The sequence below is a fragment of the Aquila chrysaetos genome, chromosome 22, assembly GCF_900496995.4.
Source record: "Aquila chrysaetos chrysaetos chromosome 22, bAquChr1.4, whole genome shotgun sequence".
Lineage (NCBI taxonomy): Eukaryota > Metazoa > Chordata > Aves > Accipitriformes > Accipitridae > Aquila > Aquila chrysaetos.
The window spans coordinates 11,943,624-11,968,056 of NC_044025.1; the positions used below are offsets into that span (position 1 = coordinate 11,943,624).

Consider the following 24,433-nt stretch of genomic DNA (forward strand, 5'->3'; position numbering starts at 1 on the left):
GGGTGTCTGGGCACAGCCAGGCTCCCCCCACGCCCTCCCACTCGGCAAGACAAACCACAAGAGGACATCGAGAGTAAAGTTAAACTTTACTTTACAGTAATTTTTCTTCTATATACAAAGAATTACAGTACATGTTCTGGGAGCACCTGGGCAGGGCAACCCTCTTTTCATTATAAGTTTCACATACACAGCCAACAGTCTAAGGGGAGCAAAATGAAAGTAATCAATGGTCCAAGACTCTCCCCTCTCCCTCTTCTAAAAATAATATACATGCTGGAAATATGTAGGTTTCTCTCACCCGCTCTGGCTTCCCTGCTTAGAACTGACAGAGTCCCAGCCAGGGCCGAGCGCCCATACGTCCTCCACACAGTGGTCACCCCAGCCACCACCCCGGCACCCACCCACAGCTGCAGCTGGCCCCTGCCTCAGCCAGGCACCTCGACTCCCGCTGCGTTTCCCTCCGGCCGAGCCTGCAGGACAGGACTCTGCGGGGGACTCCCCTCTGCCACCACCCCGCAGGCAGCAGACCTCAGTGGTGGAGGAACGCAGCGTGGGGCTGCTCACACCAAGGCTTCCCCCGCTTCTCTGAGCAAACTTCCCCACTCACGGCTTCAGCGCAACTTACGCCACCGCCACGGGTGGCCCCCCCGTGTCCCTCCTCCCCGTCCCCAGGCAGTGAGGAAGGGGGAGCGGGCAGCCAGGGCCACCCTCATTGGGACCCCCAGCCTAGCCGGCAGCCAGGACGCCAGCCGAGAGCATGTGGCACCGGAAGGTGGCAGGGGACGTTCAAAGCCAGACGCGGTATCTGACGCGTTCGGTGTCTCAGAGGCGAGCAGGCTGGCGGAGCGGTGAACTCGTCACCGCAATTAATCAGGGCTGGGAGTGCCACTGCTGAAGGGCTTCTCCTGCCTGTTGCAGGGAGAGCTGCTCCCTGCCTGCGCCAGCCGCTGCCGACACACCTGACCTCCTCCCACCCACACTGGCCAGGGCTGCCCTCAGCTCCAGCCACGCTCCACCTTGAGCCTCCCGGTGCTGCTGCTTTTCCTTTTAACAAGTTCCCAGTGTCTAAAAAAATACACAAAACCCAGTTCCTTGAAGTCAACAACTCGGAAACATCAGAAAAAAACAAAAACTGAAACCAGCTCAGTACCAAACGGACACAAAGAACATGCAGTTAGCGGACGCCTGCCTTGCTTCACGTGGCTCTACTCGCTCCCTACACCCGCGGGGCCCACCGGCACACTGGTTTGAGTCTGAAAACCATCATAAACTGAAGGAACCGAGCCACGCCTCATCCTGGTTCCGTCACGCATGCCAAAGTCCAGCACCGGCTATCAGGGGACGGGATTCAGCCAGCGAAGGAACCTCCAGCCCACGGGCTAGGAGTCGTGAGTTCAGCCCTACTGTGCTAAGCTGCCAAACGGTTTACAATAGCACCACAATAGCCCAAGTGCTTCGCCAAGGGCAAACTGATTAAAACTTTACCTTGAAATAGGACATAGCAACACCCATTTCTCAGATTTCCCTAGGAGGTAGATTCAGTGCTGTAGGGACTGTCCATCACCACCACTTCCCCAGCCCAAGCTCACGGAGGCCGTCCCCCTGCACTGGACTTTGTTTAGATCGCTTTTGGAGGACCCGGAGCAGAAATCTTGCCTTTTCCCACCTCCTGCTAAGCGAGGGCACTGCCACCCCGCAGGCGAGACTCCTGCTGAAGCCAGGCAAGCAGCGGAGCAGTCCCCAAGCTCCATCTCCCAAGCCCTGGGAGTCCTGAGCACCCATCAGCCCAGCCGTGCTGCTGCAAGAGGCACAGCCTCGGCTGCAAATGCTGCCACCGGCGTTACCACTATCACAGGGCAGTAATTAACACGGACAAAGCCCAGGTGATCAAACATGCTGCGAGCCCTCGCCGGCCCCCTCCATACTTTCAGAGTAGCTGCACGGTTTGCCGCTTTGCTTTAACACTCACTGGCTGGCAAAGGCTGAAAGCCTCATCAGTAATTTAGGGCAAAGCACATTACAAGCAGGTTACAATTATGGTTATTCCAAACATCAAGCAAAATCAGAAGTTAAGGCTGAAATTAAAAATAAACAGGTGTTGGAGGTCTGAGGTTTCTCAAACTCCCCCTGCCCTGTCACAATGCTGGCGGTGGGATCCGGGTAGGAGCAGCGCACATCCACAGCGTGCTCAGGTTAAACTGCTGCTGAGATGCATCAGGGTTAGGGCTGCTTTTTCTTGATTTTTCTTCCTTTTTTTCCATGAAACTGAGCTGAAGCTCTTCTAGCACCCTCAATCAGCATCATCTCACCTTAGTACATTTCTGTCTTTTAGATTCAACCATCTCTCTCCCCTCTTGGATTTTAACAACAGCCACACACCTTCAAAACAGCCTGTGCCTGGAGGGGGGGGGGATTAACCCTGAATTATAACGCATGCTCCCACAGTACCACCTGGATACTTTGTGCATTGAAATAAATCTGGTTCTTGTGGGTTTTTTTTGTTAAACAGGAAAAGTTTTAACTTGAGAACAGCAATAAAGCAAGCTACCACGAGCTAGTTGGCATGTGAAGATGTGCAGTAGGAGATTACTCCTTACAGCGGTCACTTTTCTCCTAGATTCACCAGAACCTTGGCTGACAGTGGGCACCAGCCCAGCGAGCTGGTGCAGATGGGACGAGCCAAGCAGGACAGCGACCTGTGCCTGCTCCTCTCCTGCCCAGGTGTCCCACAGGTCCTGCGGTGGCTCCCCCTTTGCAACCCTCCTACCCTGCCTGGGCAGGTAGCCTGAGCCCACATGAATCCCTGACCACGCTGTTACCCCTCACCAGAGCTCCTCCATCACCAAAGGTCAACTGGAACCCTCCTGCCCACCGTGAAAATCCACCACTGAAGTGGGGCCTGCTGTGGGACGGAGGCCACAGCCAGTGGCCCCAGCCCACTGCTCTGAGCAGGGCAGCCAGGCAATCCTGACAGCAAGGATGTTGATCAGCGAAGCATTTGTATGGGAGCAAATCCTTCATCCCCTTCAGAACTGGGAAGGGAAGCCATTCCTGCAAGTGGGAATGGGCTCATGAGCCTGCGAAGCTCCCTTGAGCCTCCTTGGGACAGCAGGGAAAGGGATACAGCTCTGAGCAGAAATAATTACACCCTTGATTCTGCTTCTACAACTCTCCGCAACAGTGAATCAACACAAGAGTCACCTCTTGCCCACCCTGGGTGCAATTACGGCTGACCCAACACTGTTAGTGGCCAGGTGATCAGATCCCTCCAACACAGCAAAAAAGTACCATGGCCTTGGCCATGGAGCTGCAGCAAACCTGGCCGAGCCCAGCGCAAGAGCTCGGGGAGGCTGGAGCAGAGCAGCAGCAGCCTCTCTCCAGCAGGAGCAGTCTGCCAGGAGTACGTGTTATCTGTCGCTTTCCTCTACCTTAAAAAAACCCCACTGATTCAAACTGGCTGAACTCCAAAAGCAGCAATGAACTGCAGAAAATTAACTCAACTACCTCAGTACAAGACATCTCCCTCTCCTCCTCCAAGGCAGTGCTACCAGCTGCCACCAACAGCGAGAGTTGCCTCAAGTGCTAAAGAAGCCCACATTTCCTTCGCAACGGGTTTTGTTGCCCGGAGCCGTTTCTCAGCCCATGCTCATGCTCCCTGCAGATGAAGGCAGGCTGGGCAGGGCAGGGCAGGGCTGCTAGGACCTATTTCCATGCCTGCTCGGACCTCACCTGTCTTGTTGAGGTGACCAGGTAGACAGCCATTCCTAACAGCACCACTACTCCCTCTGCAAGCCCCATGTACATCTGAAAAAGCCTTCCTGATCTGACAGAGCATCACCCAGGGGCCCAAGGACAGCAAGGAGGGAAGAGCAGCTTGCTGGCTTCCTCCTTCAATGATGTTTCCACACACCAGTTTTACTGACCAGCCTCCCAGCTATGCTGAAGTCAACCTTCCGACAGTAGCAGGAAGGTAGCAAGCCAGAAACCTGGATCCTCATAGAAAAGGCATGAAGGGAGACAAGAGAGGTGGGGTATGGTCAGATGCAAGGAATAAGGCTGCGGGTTTGAAATGCCATGCAACAGTTCAATCCACATTCACTGTTCAAAACAAGCTTTTGGCTAAGAGCCTGCTGCTTGAAAGGCTGCTGCTGCCATGAACCTCACCCTACCACGTGAGCACATGATTTATAGAAGTGATTTTTTCAAACCTGCACTTACGAGAATTCATTGAGAACTTCTCCATTTTACAGATTTAAAAAAGCCTGCACCAAAAATATTCACAGTTTATTTTTCATGAAACAAGTAACTAGTTAACACGTGACAATGCGAAGCGGAGGTGGACAGAGCAGTGCAGATACCTTTCTAGTTACAGCTGTAGCTGGCTGGGTGGCTGGCACGGAGGTTACCCTACTTACACAATCTACATGACTAAGTCCAGCTCATGGGAAGGCCTATAAATGTAAATTCAAGATTTATTTTCCTTCTCACACATGATAAATACTTAATATACTGAACGTCATTACCATTTTTTTTAATTTTGTTTAAAAAAGTTAATGAATGCCCTTAGAATATCTTCTCTCTCAATGGCTCTGAGGAGTTGTCCTGATTCCCTTTGTGCAGGAGTCACGCAGAAACACAAGCTGCTTGCATTTCCCCAGTTTCAGCAGCAAGCAGGAACTGACCTGCCAGTCTTCCCGGAAAAAAAAAATGTTAAACAGTAAGTTTCCATAAGCCATAAAGCTTTTCGAAGTTGCTAGCTATTCTACAAAGGATCTGAAATGATTCGGACTAGAGAAGAGATGCACCATAGCACTGGTAATGTCCCCTCGTGCCCAGCACACCCGGCCTTCACAGCAGGACGTTGTCTTGGGGTGCATACATCAGGAAAGGAGAATGGATCAGGATTTGTCTCAGTACAAGTGTCTGCCTCCCTTCATAGAAAACCACAAAGCTCATGACTGTCTGCTCTGGGAGCAGCAGGCACTTGCAAGCCAGGTGGGAACGAGGACCTGCTCCCACATCAGAGGGAGAGGGTCAGCCTGGAGCTGAACGCTCCCTTTCCAGGGGGGGACTGGTGGATCTGCCTGGAAGCAGAAGGATACGCTGGAGCTGTGCAATGGTCTGGTAGCGGGCACGGAGATCCGGGGCTGCGGCACCCGGATCGGCGGAGCTCAGGCAAACCACAGAGGTAATGTGTTGTGAAAGTGGGAGAGTGTGTTGGTCAGCAGTGCTTCCTTGGCAGGATACCAACCCCATCCAGCCCGAGCAGTGCTGCCCAGGGAGGCCCATCCTCCTCCTGCCTGCAAGGGTGCCGGCGGTTGCAAGACGCCACTCTGCAGGTCCCTGGGATGCTACCGCTTGCCCCACGAGTACCACGGCCAAGTGAACTTCTGCCTCAACGCTTGAGTAAACGGCTTTCAGCAGGCCTAGTCTGGACACCAGCCTGATGACCACCAGGTACTAAACATCTCCTTAACTGGAAAAGGGAGAAGAGGAAAAAAGAAAGCCAGCCAGCTGCTGGAACCCACCGTCTTCCAGTGTGAGAACTACTATTCAGTTGGAAGGACACACATGCGCACACACACACACGCACACCGACACGGTCCAGTTAATTCAAGTCTCCTTTGGTTGTAGAAGAGTTAAGCCAGAAGCTACCCAAGGGGAAGGTGTCGAGATGGGTCCCGATACAGCTACGGCACCCTTGCCTCCGTGCTGTGTAGCGAACGGTACGGGCTTCACTTGCAGCTCAGCAGTGCGTCCTGCTGCTGGGAAGACCAGGTATGATGCGAACACGTCCTGAACATGTCTGAGGCAAGGGGAGAAAAGACTGCTCAGTCTGCTGGCTCATGGTGATGACAAAAAGTCAAGAGACTGGATGGAAATTTGAAAGGGAGCACCACCACCCTGCTAGGGTGGTGCTCAGCACCTTGGGGAAACCCACTCTGCCCTACTCTGCTATTGCTGCTTTATAGGTCACAATGTTTTCAAGTGCAGGAAACACTCCGCATGTCCTGTGCTAAAGGATTAAGACACAAGAATGAAAAAACTGCCAGATGGCTTCTTCCAAGATGACACTTTCCCCTGACCTCCTTCAGATTCCCCGTTTCTCGGGCCTGGCCAGTCGCAGCTTTGTACAAAGGAGCCTGAATGGATATTGTCTATTACTGGAGAAAACTGCACTGAGCGAGTGCAGCAGGCTCCTCTCCCAGCTTAGCTGCAGATGATAGGTGTCCTTCAGTGAACTACGCACACAGCATGTCCCAGTGAACATACGGACAAACCTCGCAAAGCAACACCCTGCAGGGATAGAGACCCGGGGAGATGACAGATAAACCCGTTCCCTGCTTCTACAGAGTCCAGCAAGGGCGTACACCTGACTGCTCACCGCCTGATCCCTGAAACATCTCCAGTCCCAGGGCAGCCTGACTGATCTGCTTCCTCTAAATACAGTAATAAGAGCAAGGCCCCTAGCTGTACCTGGGAACCCGCCTACGAATCAGACCTGGAGCTCGAACACGTTGGATCAGTAATGTGACCATTTAAATGGAATTGGAGATTTTTACGCAGAGTGGACTCTTTATTTCAGCTTTACCATTTGTAAAAGGAAGAGGAAAAGGTCACGGATGCTCTCTCCCTTCGGCTGGGCCACACTCAGACTTAAGAGAATGTCCTTGCTCATGTCACGAGAGAATATGGATGGGATGTGCATGGGTTAGGGGCTGGGCTCAGGGAAGTGAATAAAAAAAACAAAACAAAGATCCCCCTCCCTAAACATTAAAAGACTGAAACCTGCCTCCCATATTCACCAACCTCACTTTGGCTCTGAGTCGGCCAACTCACGACAGACAGAATCCTGGTTACGGGCTAGCGCTGTGTTTTGTTCAGGCAAAGGGTCCTGCCCCCGAGGAGTCTGTGCTTTTCCACTCAGCCAAGAAATCTGGTCAATTGTCTGAATGTTCGTGACAAGCCACTGCATCTGCTCTGGGGGCACCGGCGCTTCCCTGGCTGGCCGGGGGGTCTGCTCAAATGCACGCAATCTCTCTGATGTCCAAGGGGTTTGCTCTGCAGGGGCTGAGGCCACTTCCCAGCTGGGTTGAAGGGTTGGCTCTGGTAGTTTCTCTGCTATCCGGGCTGGCTGCTCTGCAGGCATCAGGGCTTTTGCAGTGGGCCAGTGGGTTTGCTCATGCGTCTGTAGTTTCTCCATAGGCCAAGGTACCTGTCCAACATGCGTCACCGCCTTCCCAGCAGACCAAGAGATTTGCTCACCAGCTAACATGGTCCTCTCTTTCTGCTGGGGACTCAGCTCCACAGCTGGGGCTCCTCTCTCCTTCGGCTGAGCGTTCTGGTCAACAGGCCGCAGCGCCTTCTCCGACAGCAACAGCCTCGGAGCCGACGCAGCCAGAGGCTTGTCCAAGGCTTGAGGCCGAGGAGCCACGGCAGCAGCCAGCTTGTCCGATGTCTGGGTCCACGGGGCTGTAAGAGTGAGAGACCTCTCCGAGAGCTGAGGCCGAACCACCCCAGAGCTGAGCGCCTTCTCCGGAGGCAGGACCCGCAGGGCCCCGGAGTCGGCAGCCTTCTCCAGAGGCAGGGACCGCAGCACCCCAGGGGTGAGGGCCTTCTGCATGAGTGGGATCCGCAGGGCCCCCGAGCCGAGAGCCTTCTCCATGGGCAGGATGTGCGGTGACCGGGAGCCAGGAGCCTTCTCCGGAGGCAGGGGCCGCGGCGCCCCTAAGCTGGGAGCCTTCTCTGTGGGCAGGATCCGTGGCATCCCCGAGGCAGGAGCCTTCTCCGGAGGCAGGGGACGGGGCACCCCAGAGCTGGGAGCGTTCTCCATGGCTGGGACCCGCACTGCCCTGGAGAAGGAAGCCTTCTCTGGAGGTGGCGGCCGTGGCACAGCCGATCCAGAAGACTTCTCCATGGGCAGGATCCGTGAGACTGGTGAGCCGGGGACTTTTTCAATGGGCAGAGGCCACAGCACCCCAGGACCAGGAGCCATCTCTGACGCTGGGACCTGTGGCACCATGGAGCTGGGAGCCTTTTCCACAGACCGAAGCTGTGGACTCTGGGCAGAAGCTTTGTCGAATGGCTGAGGCTGATCGGCCGCAGGAGGCTCATCCACTGGCTGGGACTGCAGGGTCCCCACCGTGGTGAAAAGTCTGTCCGACAGCTGAGGATGCAGGCATTTCACTGGGAACTCATCCAGCAGCTCAGGCTGCTGGGTCCTGGTGTCAATGAGAGACTTGTCCGATAACCCCAAAACCCCAGGGGCGGCTGGAGGCTCGTCTGACAGCTGGAGCTGCAGGGCACCAGCAGTAACAAGCGACTCATCTGATGACTGTGGAGTTCCCGGAGGAGATTTGCTCGGCAGATGAGACTGTGAGGCATCACTGGAGGACTCGTCCAGTGGCCACAGCACCGCATTGGTGGGAGGTTTGTCGGGCTGCTGAGGCCTCAGCGCTACGATGATGGGTTGCTTCTCTGACTGCAGCCTTAGGGACAGGGCAGCCTGGGGCCTGTCCGACGGCTGCAGGCGGAGCGACAGGGTTGTGGGAGGTTTGTCTGAAGGCTGCAGCCGGAGCGAGAGGGTGGTGGGGGGTTTGTTGGATGGCTTCAGCCTCAGTGACAAGGTAGTGGGGGGTTTATTTGATGGTGGCAGTCTCAGCGCCAGGGTGGCGGGTGGTTTGTCTGGTGGAGGCAGCCTGAGGGCCAGGGTGGTGGGGGGCTTGTTTGATGGCTGCAACCTCAAGGCTAGGGTGGTGGGGGGCTTGTCTGACGGTGGCAGCTTCAGCGCTAGGGTAGCGGGGGGTTTTTCTGGTGACTGCAGTCTGAGGGCCACAGACTGAGGTAGGCTGTCCAGAGGCTGAACGCTCAGGTCTGTGTCTGCAGGCGGCTGCTCTGGTGGCTGGGTGTCTTCGCTGTTAGTCAGGGCTCCTATGGGAGGCACATACTCACGAATTTCTCCTGGCTCTAGAGGGTTAGGCCCACAAGGATCGTGCTCTGTGCAGCACAAACGTCCATCCAGCTTGGAGATGAAGAGCATGCCTTCCCGGTGCTGCTTGCAGAAGGACCTGGGGCACATCTCGCAGAAAGAAGCTGCTTCCTTACCACACATATCACACTGATGCCACGGGCACTCCCATTTTCCTGCAGCACAGACATATGAGAAAAGACATACCTTAGGAGTGGTACAAGAGGAAGAGAAAAGGCCTGCTGCAAAGGGAGTTCAAGGGAGAGTGGGAACAACCCTGTAATACTTCCATACAATACTACATGTCTTCCTCAGTTTCTGCCATAACTCCCAGGCTTGACGTGCAGTTAACAGGAACTTGCATCCTCAGAAGCAAGGGCAATGATAATCATGACAAAAAGCCAGGCTAGGTCAGACCAAAAGCCCATCTGGTTCCAGCACGACACTAACTAATACAGACACCTAGAGAAGAGCAGACACCCCCAGCTTGCACATCTCTGGGGCTCTCATTTCCACAGACAACAGTGGTATCTGTGTATAATACACCCAAGGGACTTTTTAAGTAGATGCATCAGGTTCATCTAAGTCTTCGTTAATTCTGGGCCAACAACCTCCCTTCCTGTTTATCAGAAAGAAGCAGTGAGAGAGCAGTGATCACAAGGGAGTAAGTTTCTATTGTCTCTGTACCCAAAGGCACCTTCCTTAACCTCTGTGTATGGCCATGATAAAAATACTGCTTAACACAAAGCCAAGCTGCTCCCTGAGGAGCTCCATGTCCATGCTGAATCTACCCACCATCAGTATCAACACCATCACAGAGGAACAACGTTACACTTCAGAGATTGCTGCTTTTCTCAACTGTAGATGACCTCACTGGTTCAGCCCCCCTGCTCCCCAGTCAAGCCTGCTGCCGCCTCTACCAAACGCTTCTCACCAGTTCATGGACGCAAGGAACAGTGAGACCACTTGCACCCAGCATACATGATGCCGAGTTCCTGACCTCTCACCATAGGATCAGCATGGCTCTCTTTCCAAATACGCCTCCTGCCTCCACGCTCCCCCCAACACCCATAGCCCCATGGCCCCCCCCCAGCTTCCTGCCTTGCTGCGAAGAGCAGCTCCTTGCAGACCAGCCCTCGCACGGGGCAGCCTGCGCTTCAGAGCGCAAGTGGTGATGGAGGGCAGCCGTGGACACCAGCCGGGCCACAGCACTTCCCAGCCTCCCTGAACCAAGTCCACACATCCACGGCTTTGGCTACCAGCTCTTTTCCAGGGAGGCTGGAAGAGAGCATGACCGCAGCACAGCACCGAGCAGCTGTGGGCACTTCTCCATGCACTTGTGCAACACCAGCTTTCCACTCCCCTCTCGCATGCTGCTTTTCCCCTGGATTGAAGACAACACGTAGCATGTTTTTCCCCTTTTGAAGCTAGTCTAAGGCTTCTGTTCTGGTCTCAAAATATGTACACTGCTTTTCTGTGTCTTTTCCAATTTTTCAGCATCCTTTTCAGAGTGGGGATGTTTAACACTACATGTGGTTTTCCCCCTTCCATGCTCACAGTGCTGCAGCACAGGCTGTCGCTGCTCTTCCCGCACCATCAGCAACCCAGACAGCCACACTCAGCACTCACTTTGGCCACTGGGAAGACTCTGGGACTACTGTTGTAGAGGTCATTTGTACGGACGGAAAAACAAAATAAGTCAAAACCTGCCAGTATGTTGCAGGAAGGATAAATCCTATCAAACCACTCTAATGGTCTTTGACAGGATAAAAGGCCTAATGAATAAGCAGCCTCTCCAGAGACAGCCCGGAGCTGTCGGAAGTAAGATCACACAATTAGTAACATGCAAACAAGCAGGAAATTCCAATTAACTCGACAGCAGTGCCCATGGCGCAGGAAACATTTGAAGTAAAAAGTGCTGAACCTTTCATGTCCTGCATGATACTCTAAGGAGCGGGCTATGAAAATAGCAGCCTATGTGTAATAAGAGTAAAATGGCTACAACTGACTGAAAATCATTCTCAGAAAACAGCTATTAATGGTCTTCTGGCAAACTGAGGAGGCGTTTCCAATGACATCCTTCAGGACCCTATTTTAGTCTGTATTTTAATTTAAATTTCTGGAAGCAGAACAGCAAATACTCTTACAGAAACAGGTAGATAACAACAAGGCTTTGAGGGACTGCAAAAATCTGGTTCTAACCAGATTCAGGTTCAAAATTTAAAATGGACAGATGCTCTTGCACCAACAAGATGCAATTAAATAAAGACCAGTGCAAAGCTGGACTGCAGGAGGAAGAAATAAAGTAAGTATGTGAAAAGGATCAAGACAAGGACTCAAGGATGACAGAGCAAATCACAAACATCACATAAATATAAAAGTTATTTTTGCAAAACAAGTCGAATCTCATTTACTGAGCATTTTTATGTAAAACACAAAATATAATCATTCTCTTCTGTTGGTGTTAGCAAGGCCTCGGCTGCAATACTGTTAAAATACTTGTTACCACAGTTTTAAAAATGTGTAGGCAAGTGGGACACAGTCCAGAGCAGACCAAGAATAATCATTTTAGAAAATAAGAGCTGCAAGGAGAGACTGTGTTTGTTTAAGCCCGAAAAGGACTAAGGAGATAACAGTCTCCCAGTATGTAAAAAAAAAAAAGGGGGGGAGGTGGGGGGTGTGGTATCGGAGAGATGACAATCCTTTGTTTTTTCAAATCAGACTGTTAGGAGAAACTTTTCAAATGCAAAGCAGGGGAACAGGCTAAAGGCTGGATTCTCCTTTATTGGAGACTTTAAAGCATAGGAAAACCTGCCAGGATGTTACAGCACCCTGTCTTAGCACACAAAAACAGATAGAAAGGTGATATTCAGGACTCCCTCCACCTGGATGATGATGTTCCATAGGAATGACCTGCACTCCTGTTGGCTTTAACATTGCTGTTACAGCGTTTGTTCAATGAGCCATCCAAGCTCTTCTGTATAAATGCCCTATTCTCCCCAAAACTTAACACGTGCACACACAAAATTTCTGTCGTCTACAAAATATGCTACTAGCCCTTCTACACCTTCTGGCAAATTACACCTAGAGGTGCTGAATGCCCAGTTCTGGCTCCCCACGGTGTGCCAACAGAAACACTCTTGTCACAGTGACTCTCCTGGCAGTTACTTTCAGAGACCGCTTGGTTCCATGTTTCTCAGCCTGCCTCCGATGTGTTCAAGAAAATACTGTACAGAGCTGCATAGAGAATTTCTAATTATGACAATGCTTACAGTATTAAATCAAAAGATTTACAGCCCCCTAAACAAATTACTTCAATGCAGTTGCTTTTATTAACCACATTTATTATCTTAGCAAAAAAACCTAGATTAGGTTTGATGAGTTTTTCTACCTAAAAACTTGTCACATAGTATTGTTTATATTCTTACCATTTAACTCTTTAGGCACTTGATCCCGTATCAGCTTTTCCATCCTCCTGGCCTGGCAGACATCGAATTAACTGGCCTACCAAGACTCAGGTCAGACTTTTTCCCTTTCTGAGCACTGGTTAAACCTGAACACTTATTAAAGGTCGCAGGAGCTCCTTTAGTAACCAAGACAAATTGAAACAACAGAGGAAACACGCCTCATAACCAGCTCCCTTACAATTTTTAAATGCAGCTTAAATTTTTCCCTCTAATAGATATTACTTTACACCTCCTGAGCTACTAATGAACTCGGAGCTGTTTTATCACTCATACAGGAAGCCTGTTTCTTTCTCTGCACCCAAGGAGAAGTACTTTTCAAGTATTTTTTCTTTTTATTTCAAATTTCTGTCCTCAGATTTCACCACAAACTAGGATATGCTTTGATACCATTCTCTTCCTTGACCATGAGCTCATGGCTATTCAGACACCTAACACATTCCTCTCTAACTCCTATTTTCCATCAGTGCTTTTCCTCACCATTCAACTCACTCAGTTGTCTTCAACTTTGGGAAAATGGCCAATCTGAGGAACCAAAACCTCAACTATTGTTGGGACTGTCCTCTGCCAGGCCCCAAGGATGGGGTCAGCTCACAAGTACCATTTCTTAGGCAAGGACCAGCTCCCCCTTTGGCAATTAATTAATCTCTTTGCAGTCACAGTGGGGTGCAAACCAGGGTTGTGTGGGCCACAAGGTCTGTTCAAGTGAGAAAGATTTCTCTACATTTTAAGATGCTGTGAAGTGAGTGCAAGGTGATGAGCAGCACCTGGGACACCTCGAGCCAACACGGTGACCCAAGCAGAGCCCAGCTGTGCAGAGCACTGACCTGCAGGTCTCTTGGTCAGGTTGAGGCAGTCTGCGTGGTACACCTTGGGGCAGCCTGGCTTCTTACAAGAAACTAGCTGCCCTCCGTCCCCACAGCTGAAACACTCGTCCTCTCGCTCCTTCATCACCTCCGCCTGCGACCTGCGCTTCATCTGCGGCCGTCTCTTTAGCTTCTTGGACTTTTCCTCAGTGAGGCTGGGTTGGCTCTGCAGGTGAGACAATGTCAGTTAATGCAGGTCTCTGCCCCTTCCATCTGTTCCCTTCCTGCTACAGTGGATATAACTGCAAACCCTGCAAATAAAAATCCCGCTGCCAGCCATACCTGAAACATACGTAGCATCTCTACAGTGCTTCATAATATTTGGCAACCAATTTACTACACTAATAGTTCTCATTTTCTTTGAAAGAGCCTGGGAGCCCTGCACCAAAGCCTGGTTAAACATGGGATATATACAACTAGCAACAGCAGAATGAGGAGCCAGGGGCTGCCTGGCATCACTGAGCTCATGCCACCTGTCAGACTCTTCAGGTCCTCAGTCAAAGCGGGTGGGTCTCCTTGCACACCCATGACTCATGAGGAGTCTCTCCCAGGCCTTCCTGCACTTTTTGACGTTCCTCACTCCTCTCAATTTTCAGTCTGAATTTATCTGTGATCAGTATAGACCTATTTGTTCTTGTGTTAACGCTGCTCTTTTCCAGTAGAAGTTTTTCCATCTCCCTGAAGTAACCACCAGGACACACTCTCCTTCTCACAAACCAAACACTCACAGCCTGCACCCTCAGTCTTCTGAATGGCTTTTCTCTGCACTTATTGAGTTTATTTCCCCCAAGCACAAGTTACAGAATTATGCATGCTACTTCAGACGACACCTCACAGGCCATGTACAATGACACCAACACTTCTCCCGAAGAATAGGAAATCCCTCCCAAAGCACCACCCCCATTTGCCTTTTTCACAGCTGCATTGCAACAGCAGCTCAGTCCTGCGGCAGCTGAACTGCACGATGGCTCCTTCTCCACCATGACTGTTCATCGATGACCTTCTCATGGCAGATTTGTTTCTGCTATTACCTTCCAGGTGTGTACTCTGGCATACCGAATCTCTGAACTCCAGCCCATTCCCAGTAATACTTAGCTATTCCTTTGCAACAGCCCCATCCTCTCCCACACCGATTACACCTGACGTCTTTGTGTCATCAGTATAGTTAAAATTACCACGCTTTCAACAGCTGTGTTACAGGCAATAATGAAATAACCACAACTGGTCCCAAGATTGGCATCTAAATGGCTTAAGTGCTCTCTTCTCTGGCCTAAGGCTTCCTCAAACTCTGCCACCCCCCACCTCCGCCTCCGTCTCCGTCTCCCCCATTTCAAGCCAGGTCCTCAGAGCAGTCCTAACCCCCTAGCACAGATCCTCTCCAGGCTAAGCGTCCCATTGTACCAAACGCTCAACTCCACAAAGATGATGCTTCCTGTTCCCAGTCAGTGACCTTACCAAAGGACTATCAGTTTAGTTTATCTAAACAGACATGAGCTACATTTTAGGCCATTTTCCACATATCTTCATGTCAATATATGTGTTCTCCACGCAGAACATCTCTGTGTGCTGAGATGATGCCTACACGGCGATTTTTGAATCCTTTATTCTGCATAAATATTGGGCACTATTTTCGTCACTCTCCTAGCAAGATTAAAAACAAGAGCACCAAAACATTTAAAGACCTTTGTTTCCAGACCTACAATTTCAGAATTCAGCAGCGGTGGTTATCCAGCTGTCCTGCCACTAGGGAGTTACATCTCTTGATTGTTTCCTTCCCCTTCACATGTGGATATTTCTGTTTTCATACCATCATTCCCATTGACAATGGGGACGAGTCAGGCCCTTCTTATCATTGAAAATGCAGGCAGTGAAATCACTCCACCTAAACCATTCCACCTATTCTCAGCCCCTAGTACCTCGGCCAGCTAATTACAAAGAGAACAAGAAAAACCTTTCACGGCTAATTTGAATGTCCAAGCAAGGTCTAACAGCTGGACTAAGCGATTCCCACTTGCTCACTGCAGCACAATAGACTGCCAAACATTCTTCCACACTCCCAGTTAGAAAGGTCACTTTTAAGAGTGAACTTGAACATAATCAGTGAAGTTTTGTCTTGTTGTATCTTCAGGAAGCTTAAAAATGCATCTACTGTGGGATGAATTAAAAAAAAACAAACAAAAACACAACAACAAAAAAACCCCAAAACAAACAAACCCCAAGGTACTGTTTTCTTGGGTATTGTTTCTTAGCCCATCTCATCATGATGGAATGAGTCACCTCAGGCATCACAATGGAACATTAATGCCAACTAAAGGGCACCTTTCTCCGATTTCCATCATGCAACCTGCAATTCCAGGGCAAAAATGACAGCCAAGCCATGTATAACACAGGAGAAGCACAAAATCAATTAACTTTAAATCACAGCCCAAAAAAGAACTAAATACATCAGATGTGTAATTCACCTCACCTGTCAGCTTCTGAAGACAAAGTTTTTTTAATCATAAGTTAATTTTTCTGCAGAACTAAGCTCTCTAGAGAATTCACAAAACCTTCCCTATATATTGATGGGGCTTAACAACTGTGCTACTGGAGCTTTTAACCCTTAACTGTGGGTAAGCTGCCAGTATCCACATGCCAGAGCAGAGGGATTACACACTGATTTGGTGAAGCTCTTGAAACAAACCAACAGCTGAGACATAGATTTAGCTGGTGACAGCTGGGAACTCAGCCAACTGCTCCTGTTATTTCCTTTTCCCAGTGAGAACCAGCTCACACAAGAAGGTAATTGAAATCAATTCCTGTTACTGCAACATTACAGTTACAACATGAAGCTCTCAAAAGTCAGTGAGCTCTAAAAGCTAGTCATTTTTCTACTTCAGATATGGCAAATTTCTTATTCCTGTCTGATGTGTGCACTTCAGTTGCTTAACCAAAAGGAGAAAAAACCAGGAACTTTCTTATTGCAGCAAAGATGGGGATGTAGAAGCCTTCTGGCTCTAAAGCAACTCAAGTCTGAAGGAATGTGAGTTTGCCGGCCTTCCATGCATGCTCACAATTTACTCAGGCCTTTACTTTGGAAAATGGGCTGAGCTGTGGTTTCTTGGTTATACAATGGAAGCCTTTCCCATGCCTGTCCTTTGCCCCTCTAATGTGATGGAAATTGTCATGCTAGTAAGCAGAAAATTCTGAAAAAAAATCTTTCATTTACTCTTTTGTTGTAAAATACAATTTCCTGTCATTATTTATAGCAACTCTAATAATTCATGTCTAAGATCTGCACTCTCAGAATGAAAACTTGGATGTTCAACTCATTTCAAGCAGTGCTTTCATGGCCACACTGAAACCAGATTACCCTTCCTGAGATCTCTCAAACAAATGATACACATCTATGCAAAGGGATAATTTGGAAGAACAAAAGCTTAAAGGAGGCATCGTACCTTTGGCCGTACTCCTAGGAAGCCACTGCAATTTGGGGCACCACATTTACAAACGGTCTTTCCATTTCCCAAACACTCCAGATTGTAGTTGAAAGTCAGCTCAGTCCCTGGCACAAAAGCAGATCAAAACCAAGCAAGTTGTAATGCACTATGGAGCAGAACATCTTACTGCTGAAGTAAAAGCACTTTTGAAATATGACACAAATGACTGTCACAACTACACAAGGATACTAACTATTAATTTACCCATAGATCTGTGTGGATTGAAAATTCATTGCAACCCCACACTCCTATCACACACTACAGCCAAAAAGAGCATTCAACCCCACACTGTAGCATGCTTAGTTCTATTTCTTGACCCTGTAAATTAGAGCTATGAACCTCCATTTATATCATGGATGTATGTGTTTCATTATGTCAATGCTGGTGTTAAGTCTCATGACTGCCTACGTGAAAACAAAAATTAAGTATCTTCCCAAGAAGCTACAAACCCTCCCCTTTCCTTAGAGAAACACTCCCACGCTTTTAACTGCAGGTACTGACAGAGTAGGGTTCCTTACCAGCTTTGATATTTACAATTGCGAAGAGCCCGACCCGAGTATCGCCATTCACACACCATTTCTGAGTCTCACAGTTTGGCTGGCAGCAATGGTTCATGAACCGAGCGTAATTGCCCTTTGGCCCAGCATCAATGATTCGATCCTGGAATTGCAAAAAATACCCAGAAAAACACATTAATAAACTGTCATTTCCTGCTCAAGCTATTGCAGCACAGGTACCAGTATACTAGGAAAGCATTAATCAGTACTGAAAAGTATGACAAGGGAGGCATCTGATGACACGTGCAAAGCACCTTGTTCATACATGTGTTTTAACCAAGTGTAAGGGACAGGTGTTGCTGTGTTGCCCGGACAATTGACAGACACCCAACCAGTTTCCACACACGGACGTCTCTGGTCAGGGCTGGCAGATCATATGGCAGTACAGTCTCGTGCACAACATCATCTTCCTCTTCAAAGACACAGGCTCCTGAACAGCCAGGAAAATGCTACTGCTGCCTTCTGGGAAGTTAGCTCTCCTTGTGGTTTCAGTACTGGATAAACACTACACTAAGCACATTTCCAAGGCAGCACTTGCGGTTCCAGACTCCGACGTCTGCTTAAAAGCAAAATACCAGTTCCTGTTTCTTGTTAAGTCAATGTATAGAAGGAAAACAGGAACAGTACATAATGTATGAGGTACACTTCTGTACAACACACTACCATTTGTTAGACCGCATCGGAGAAAGCAGCTGCAACTGAGATTTGAGTTTGTAATAACAGGAGATACTAACACTTGGGTTTGCCCCTGCCTTCCACCCATCAGCCAGACAAGGAGAACAAGATAGGGTCAGTGTAAATTTCTAGCAAGAAGAGGGGAGAGCCAGAAAGCAGTCACATTGTTACCCTGTCCCACGCTGGACAGCTTCTTCCCATGCCTGTTTTCATGATTTCCTTCTAATCTTTCCGAGGTTGAGTGACAAAGTGTGACAAGCAGCTAACAAAACTAGTTACCTCTGAAAGCCAGGAGCTCATACCAACAACCTGGCCTCCAGGACCCACGGAGGAGTCTGTGGGTGTAACAAACTCCACCCCTGTACTTAAATCAGCGAGACCTGGCATCTGAACTTAAATGAAGGTCTCACTTTGCCTGATACTTGTACATCTGAGGGCTGATGCCTTCTCTGGCACATACCAGCCCAGTTCTGGACTCTCCAGGGTTCAGCTGCTGGGAAGGAACCCAAGGTTACCAAATTCACCCTGTTATGCTGAAGTAGGATCTACGATCCTCAGACAGTTGCCCTCAGACAACTGCCTTACCTCTTCTGAATAAACTCCAAAGAAGTCGGTTGAGACTTTCCTCCTAATCCTAATATCGAACCTGAAGCTTCTCTACTGCACCTTAAATCCATTCTTTTGGTCTTCTCTTCAGTGGAAATGCAGACCAGCTCATCAGCAACTCCTAGCACCTTTTTACTTGCTGGAGAATACCACTGTCATGACTTGCTTGCAATCATTTTACTTCTGTCTAGGATCCTGGCAAAAGAAATTCCTTCCACGTACCTTATCCAGTGTCAACATGTAGAAATTGGTGATGTCATGCTCCTGAGCATAGCGGATTCGGGCTCGGCACTCCTCTTCATCAATTAGCTCCCCAACGTACTCATTAACAAATTCACCCTGCCAGAGAGAAAACAACAAGCTGATAAGACAAGACAAATTCCCTCCAAGATGGAGGGACATCCACCTTTGTGCTAAAACTTAGTTCCTGTTTCCTTTGTGGAAACCTTTTCATAAAAATCTTCCTCTGTGCTTTGCAGCCAGTTTGACCTATAATCTTCACTAGGAGCCCTGAATCATACATCTGTTTCATATGCTCAACAAACAGCTTGAAATACATTAAATAAAGCAACAATGGCCACCAGACTATTCTTTGTGCTATGGAAAGAATTAACATTCAGGGACAGCATAAAAGTAAACCACAAGAACAGTTCATTGCTGCAAAGCTCAAAGCACTGCATAACTGCATTCCAGCTGGAAACACCCTTTTGGGAACCAACCACACCGAGCAGCATGATGCACCTAGGGCACCTGCTCCTGCAGTGAATCCATGGAGTTCCCCTGCAGTGAAGTACTGCAGAGACTGTACTTCAACACTCAGAAGGAACCCCAGCTCTGCTCCATGGGGGCTAATAGGTGCCTCCATTAAATAACTGAGTTTTGCTGTTTCCAGACTGTCTGCTGAAAGTGAAATGTAACAGGCACAGGGAATGGCAGAGAGATCCTTTAACCTGTATCACAGCAGGCAGCAAAGCCTAAACAGGATGGACTCACATTCTTCCTTCTGCTATCAAGCCCTCCCCTGTAGCACGTCATCCCTACGCCTTTTTCAGACATTCTTCTCCTACTATGCTAATTGTCCTCTGTTTCACTTCACCCTTTTTTAGCTTTGGGGTTCTCTCTGCTTTAACATTCTTCCTTCTTCATTCAGCACAAATGTGTGTCCACAGAACTACTGTTCCCTGGATTTAAAAAAGTATATACAAGTGTTTTAGCTGGAGATAACCAGTTTCAGCAATAATAATAGCCATCTCCAAGACATTATCCTTTTGTAAGAGACAAGCCCTGGTTTCACAGTTTCTGATACAAGATTCTTATGCTGGAAAAGCCTGGCTATTCAAGAATGGGGGGAAGGTATAATCACTGCTCCCTATCTGGAAATCCTCAGCATCGTCTTCAGGGCAGTGTTCTGGTGTACTCAAAGCCCATCATCCATACGAGCAGACAAACTGAGCAATCATCTTTTTCTTACCCTGTGGAACATCAACATGCAAATCATTTTCTTGGTTAGCTGAGCTAAAGCATTCTTGTCAGGACTGGAAAAGTTAAATTTATCCATTTCTTTCCTACATAGCATTCTACAGCAAGAAGTCTTCTTCAAATTATGGAAGTTGGTGATTTTTCAAATCTATTGAAACCAACACTGATTAAGAGAGAAGTGGCAAGAGAAAATTAAATGCAGAAACAGAGTACGTACCTTTCTGATGTCTGTTTTGGCTTGCAAGCCCCAGCCTCGTGCCAGCGTGCGGAAAATTTGTACCTCAGGATACTGCCGCTTGGAGAAGCACTGGTTCTGGCAGCGCTCCCCAGCAGGGCAGACCAGGGGGTGGCATTCATAGAGCAACATGCGATTGATGCATTCAGAATCCAGGCCACATGGGTTTTCATCTGTTGGTTTGCAGTTGCAACGTGGTATCTCGGACAAGTCTGCAGTGAAGATCTGCACCTTACCCACCGGCCGGTTCACCTTGAACACACACAAAGGATGTTAGCTCTTAAGAACAGGTTATCCCAATAGTCACTTCTACACTCAACCCTTGCCTACGAGCTGACAGGCTGCAGTGCGAGTTAGTTACAGTGAGGGGCAGAAGAACACAAGTACAAGCACATATGTACTTCTGGGCACACAATTTCAAGAGATATACAGTTAAGAGGGAAGAGCTAAGGAGGATGCAGGTCCCCCACTAGCGTCACCTGGTGCAATGTGTATTCTGTGACCCTGGAGCAGTGAGAGGCTGCCAAGTGCACCCCTCCCATCACCACTGTGCCTGCATCCAGCCCAGGTGGCCCAGTGCTCTCGTTGGGTGCACACCATACCTGTGACTGACACCAAACCATTTTCTGCGTGGAACAGCACCTTCTTCAGTCTCTGAGTGTCAGGTCCGTTTCCTTATATTTTCCTTACTGCCCTGTTTTTTTAATCTGTTACCTTCAAGCTTGTTTTTTGCTCTCAGCTGTCACTATGAGAACCAGGTGGACATGCCCGTGACAGAGTACAGAGGGCCTACCTATGCACCAGGCCACAAGCAGTTAGCTCCCTACCCAACTGTCCTGCAGATGTAAATGAAAGAAAAAACAGACAAGGCTGGGGTTGGAAGGCCCAAAGAGGAGCTCAGAGTTAAGCCAAGGAGCTCTCTAAAAATCGCTCCAGAAGGAAGCAGAGTGCAGCACCAGGTGGAGAAGCGACTGGCGTGTCTGTGGCATAAGCAGGGTCCTTTGGTTTTGGTTAAAGGCAGCGAATGCTGAAAGGCAGGCAACAGAGAGTCAGGACTTTTGAGAGAGATAGTGAAGAAAAGCTCCTTGCTGTTCTTTGCCCAGGTAAGCAATACCATCAGCTCCCTTTCCTCTCCCAGAACACAAAAGGAGGGGATCATTTAGCAAAACTATTTCAGCCCCCCACTCCAATTTATTTAGTCCCACCCACTGAGCAAAGTTTCCACACTGGCAGCCTGCCCAGTGTTGTGGTGCCAGCCAGCAACATAGCACCGTACCAGCTACTAGGAAGACAGTTAACTCTATCCCAGCTGAAACTAGGACACCGAGGCTGGCCTAGCCCTGATCCTCCTCTTTTGTTTAAAAGCAAACCCTGCAGAACTCCCTGATTAATCTCTTCAACACAGTCTCCCCTCCCTCCTAGTATGGCCTCCCACCTCCAACTTTCTTCATAACTCTTCTGCTGCTTCCCATCTCTTACTCAGACTGTTAGCTCATCACCTCATTAAGAGTGACGAGACTCACAGGATTAGGACCATCCACCACCAGGCAGACAGAGGTGCTCTTGCTGGGTCTGGCACCACCACTCCAAACGACCACGGTGTCCGAGTGTGGTGCCCCTTAGCACGCATGCATGTCCACCCAGCAGGCCTGCCCTACTCCCTGAGGCACTGCTAGTACAAACCAGCTCCAAAACAGGACACTTGGACTAGCCACAACCCTGATGTGATGAAGGATTCCAAGCGTATTTTGCAGCAGCCTCTCATGTTGGCACTCCTTGGGATGGACCCGGAGGTGCTGAACCCCTTAGAAGGCCAGGCTGAGAGAAGACGCAGCCAGCTTTGGCCATTCTACCCCAAAGCCTTCTCCAGTTCACTGTATGCTCCTGCAAACTGCTTTGCTTTCAGAAACAAACAGCTTGCACCCAGACCTCAGAAGAGCTGCCATGACTAATGACCATGACTATTATTATTTATATTAAAGGGGTATTTCAAAGGCTCCAAACTGCTTCCAAAGTTCCTTCATGTTGTGGCCAGAGATAGGCTTAAAAATACCTATAGTGAGAAACTGTATTTCCCCCATTGAAGCTGCCTGGCCCACACTGCTGCCACAGCATTCAGTTGTGTTCTTTACACTGTACAGTAACTCATGCAGGATGTATCTGCCTGCCTAGAAATCCTAGCTAGAAAAAAAAAAGTGCCAGCAATCAGTTAAGCTTTCACAGTTTGTCACGTAAAAAAGGGAAGGAGCAGACAGAGGCAATGAAAAAAGAGAACACAGTCCCTGAGTCACAGGGTTTCTGATCAGTCTGGACCCACATCTCAAGCACATGCACCCACTTGGCCCCAGCTCTCGTCTCAAGTCACCTCCATCCTGTAGGACTTCTACGGCTGCTTCAATTCAATCTCAAAATACAGCCCTAAACATGAAGAGTTCCCCAAAACTCAGCAAAAGGCCTGATATTCCAGCACACACACCTGCTTTAGTATTTCTGTTCAGTCACCAACTCATAGAGATATAAAACAATAGCAGAGATGAAACAAGATACTGTGGGTTACCATCCTCCACGCAGCTCTGCTCCACTGCACCCTGACCATCTCCTGTCTTGCACCACCTGGGATGCCCACCTTGCCATCAATAGCACACAGTACTTAACATATTATTAGCACTCTCCCTTAAGTTCCCAAGGTAGAGAGATGCTCCCCTCAGAGCACACAACTGACATGGAACAGCACAGAGATGTCCAGATCTGCTCCGGTAAATCAGAGTACCTCTATTACTGGTGTCCATCTTCCATACGGCTCTGCACATATGTGAATCCTTTCTGTGGAGGATGACTGAAGATGCCAAGAGGACCAAAGTAACCTTCAAATGCAGCCAGATGCCCAAAGAGTAGAAATTTTTCTATATACCTGTAAATCACCTGCACCGACAGCTCAAGACTTCTCTTCTGCACCTGTCCCCTCCCACTTGCCCTCACCTTGATATGTTTGTAGGGAGGAGGTTTCTTGTCGTTCTTTTTGTCTTCCTGAAGCTGTCTCAGTTCTTTCTGTGCCTTCAACTCTTCAAATCTTACTGCAGCTTCCTGAAGAGCTACATGAGAGAACAGGCTGTGTTATGAGGAACTCCCTCTGCTCACACAGAGCTGTGCTGCCAGTGTCTACCCAGTGCTAACAGCTCCACAAGCAAACCTCCCTGGCTGCATACTTCAGAGGCAGAGGTTCACTGGAGTGGGGTGAAGAAAAGGCCAATGCAGTAGGGCAGTTGCTAGAGTTACAGTAAGGGACCTGTTCATGGGTCATGAAGCATCCAAACTACCAGCTAGCTTTGCCTGCTTTTGGGCAGAGGTGTCAGGCAGCTGCATTCACAACAACCAACTGCATTTTTATACACATATACTGACCATATTAGACACAGGGAAGCTGACAAAGCAGCTGCTCACTCAGATTTAGAGCAGCTATGTCAGAGCTGGAGAAACATTCAAGATCTGCACACCCTTCTTCCCATCTGGGAGTCACACCAACGAACATACTGAGTGCACTGGATGATAGATAAGCAGCAGCTCATTCTACAGATTTCATTTCACTTTAGCTCTAAGACATTTTTCTCTGTTACAAGAATGCCACTTCTCCAAATGGGAATGAAGAGAAAAAGAACATGTACCTCCCTGGATGAAGACAAGTTACCTTTCTTGTATATGCCATCCACGCCCTTCCCCATCTTGTCTTTGCTGCTGACATCACCCTCCATGTAAGGGAACACACGGGCCTGGTGCGTCCACAGGTAATCCTTGGAGCCGAAGAACAGCACAGGGAACTCACCGATGTCATGTTTCATTTTCTGGATGTTGACAGGAATTGTCCTAGGATGGCAAATCTCAGCTGGCCACCACCTGCAACACAGGGAAGGGCAGATGAAACCTCTGGCTTCCCCACTTCCAACCACCTTAGAAGTATGCTACTGCATGGGGACATGGGGAAAAAGTGTGTGAGGGCTACCAGCAAGGCTGGTGGGAAGACAAGAGGCTACTGGAGAAGGAAAGCACGCATTTTACCGGCCGCTACATGCATGCAAAAAAGCCAGAGGCTGCTGCACTGTACCCTGC

General features: G+C 49.1%; 1 protein-coding gene across 3 annotated transcripts in view; it reads right to left on the reverse strand.

Moving 5' to 3' along the window:
• Positions 1–67: 67 nt before the first annotated feature.
• Positions 68–24,433, reverse strand: part of NSD1 (nuclear receptor binding SET domain protein 1) — a 67,404-nt gene continuing 43,038 nt past the window's right edge. For 2 of the 3 annotated variants that reach the window (XM_029998246.2, XM_029998249.1), the window contains exons 16-23: positions 24,015–24,220; positions 23,309–23,421; positions 20,312–20,581; positions 18,838–18,954; positions 17,296–17,437; positions 16,736–16,842; positions 13,260–13,464; positions 68–9,144 (exon numbers count right to left, since the gene is read on the reverse strand). In XM_029998246.2, coding sequence (XP_029854106.1) covers positions 6,812–9,144; positions 13,260–13,464; positions 16,736–16,842; positions 17,296–17,437; positions 18,838–18,954; positions 20,312–20,581; positions 23,309–23,421; positions 24,015–24,220 — 3,493 coding nt within the window. In that variant the 3' untranslated portion in view covers positions 68–6,811. The remainder of the gene's footprint in view (positions 9,145–13,259; positions 13,465–16,735; positions 16,843–17,295; positions 17,438–18,837; positions 18,955–20,311; positions 20,582–23,308; positions 23,422–24,014; positions 24,221–24,433) is intronic. The other variant, XM_029998248.2, reaches the window with a different exon arrangement.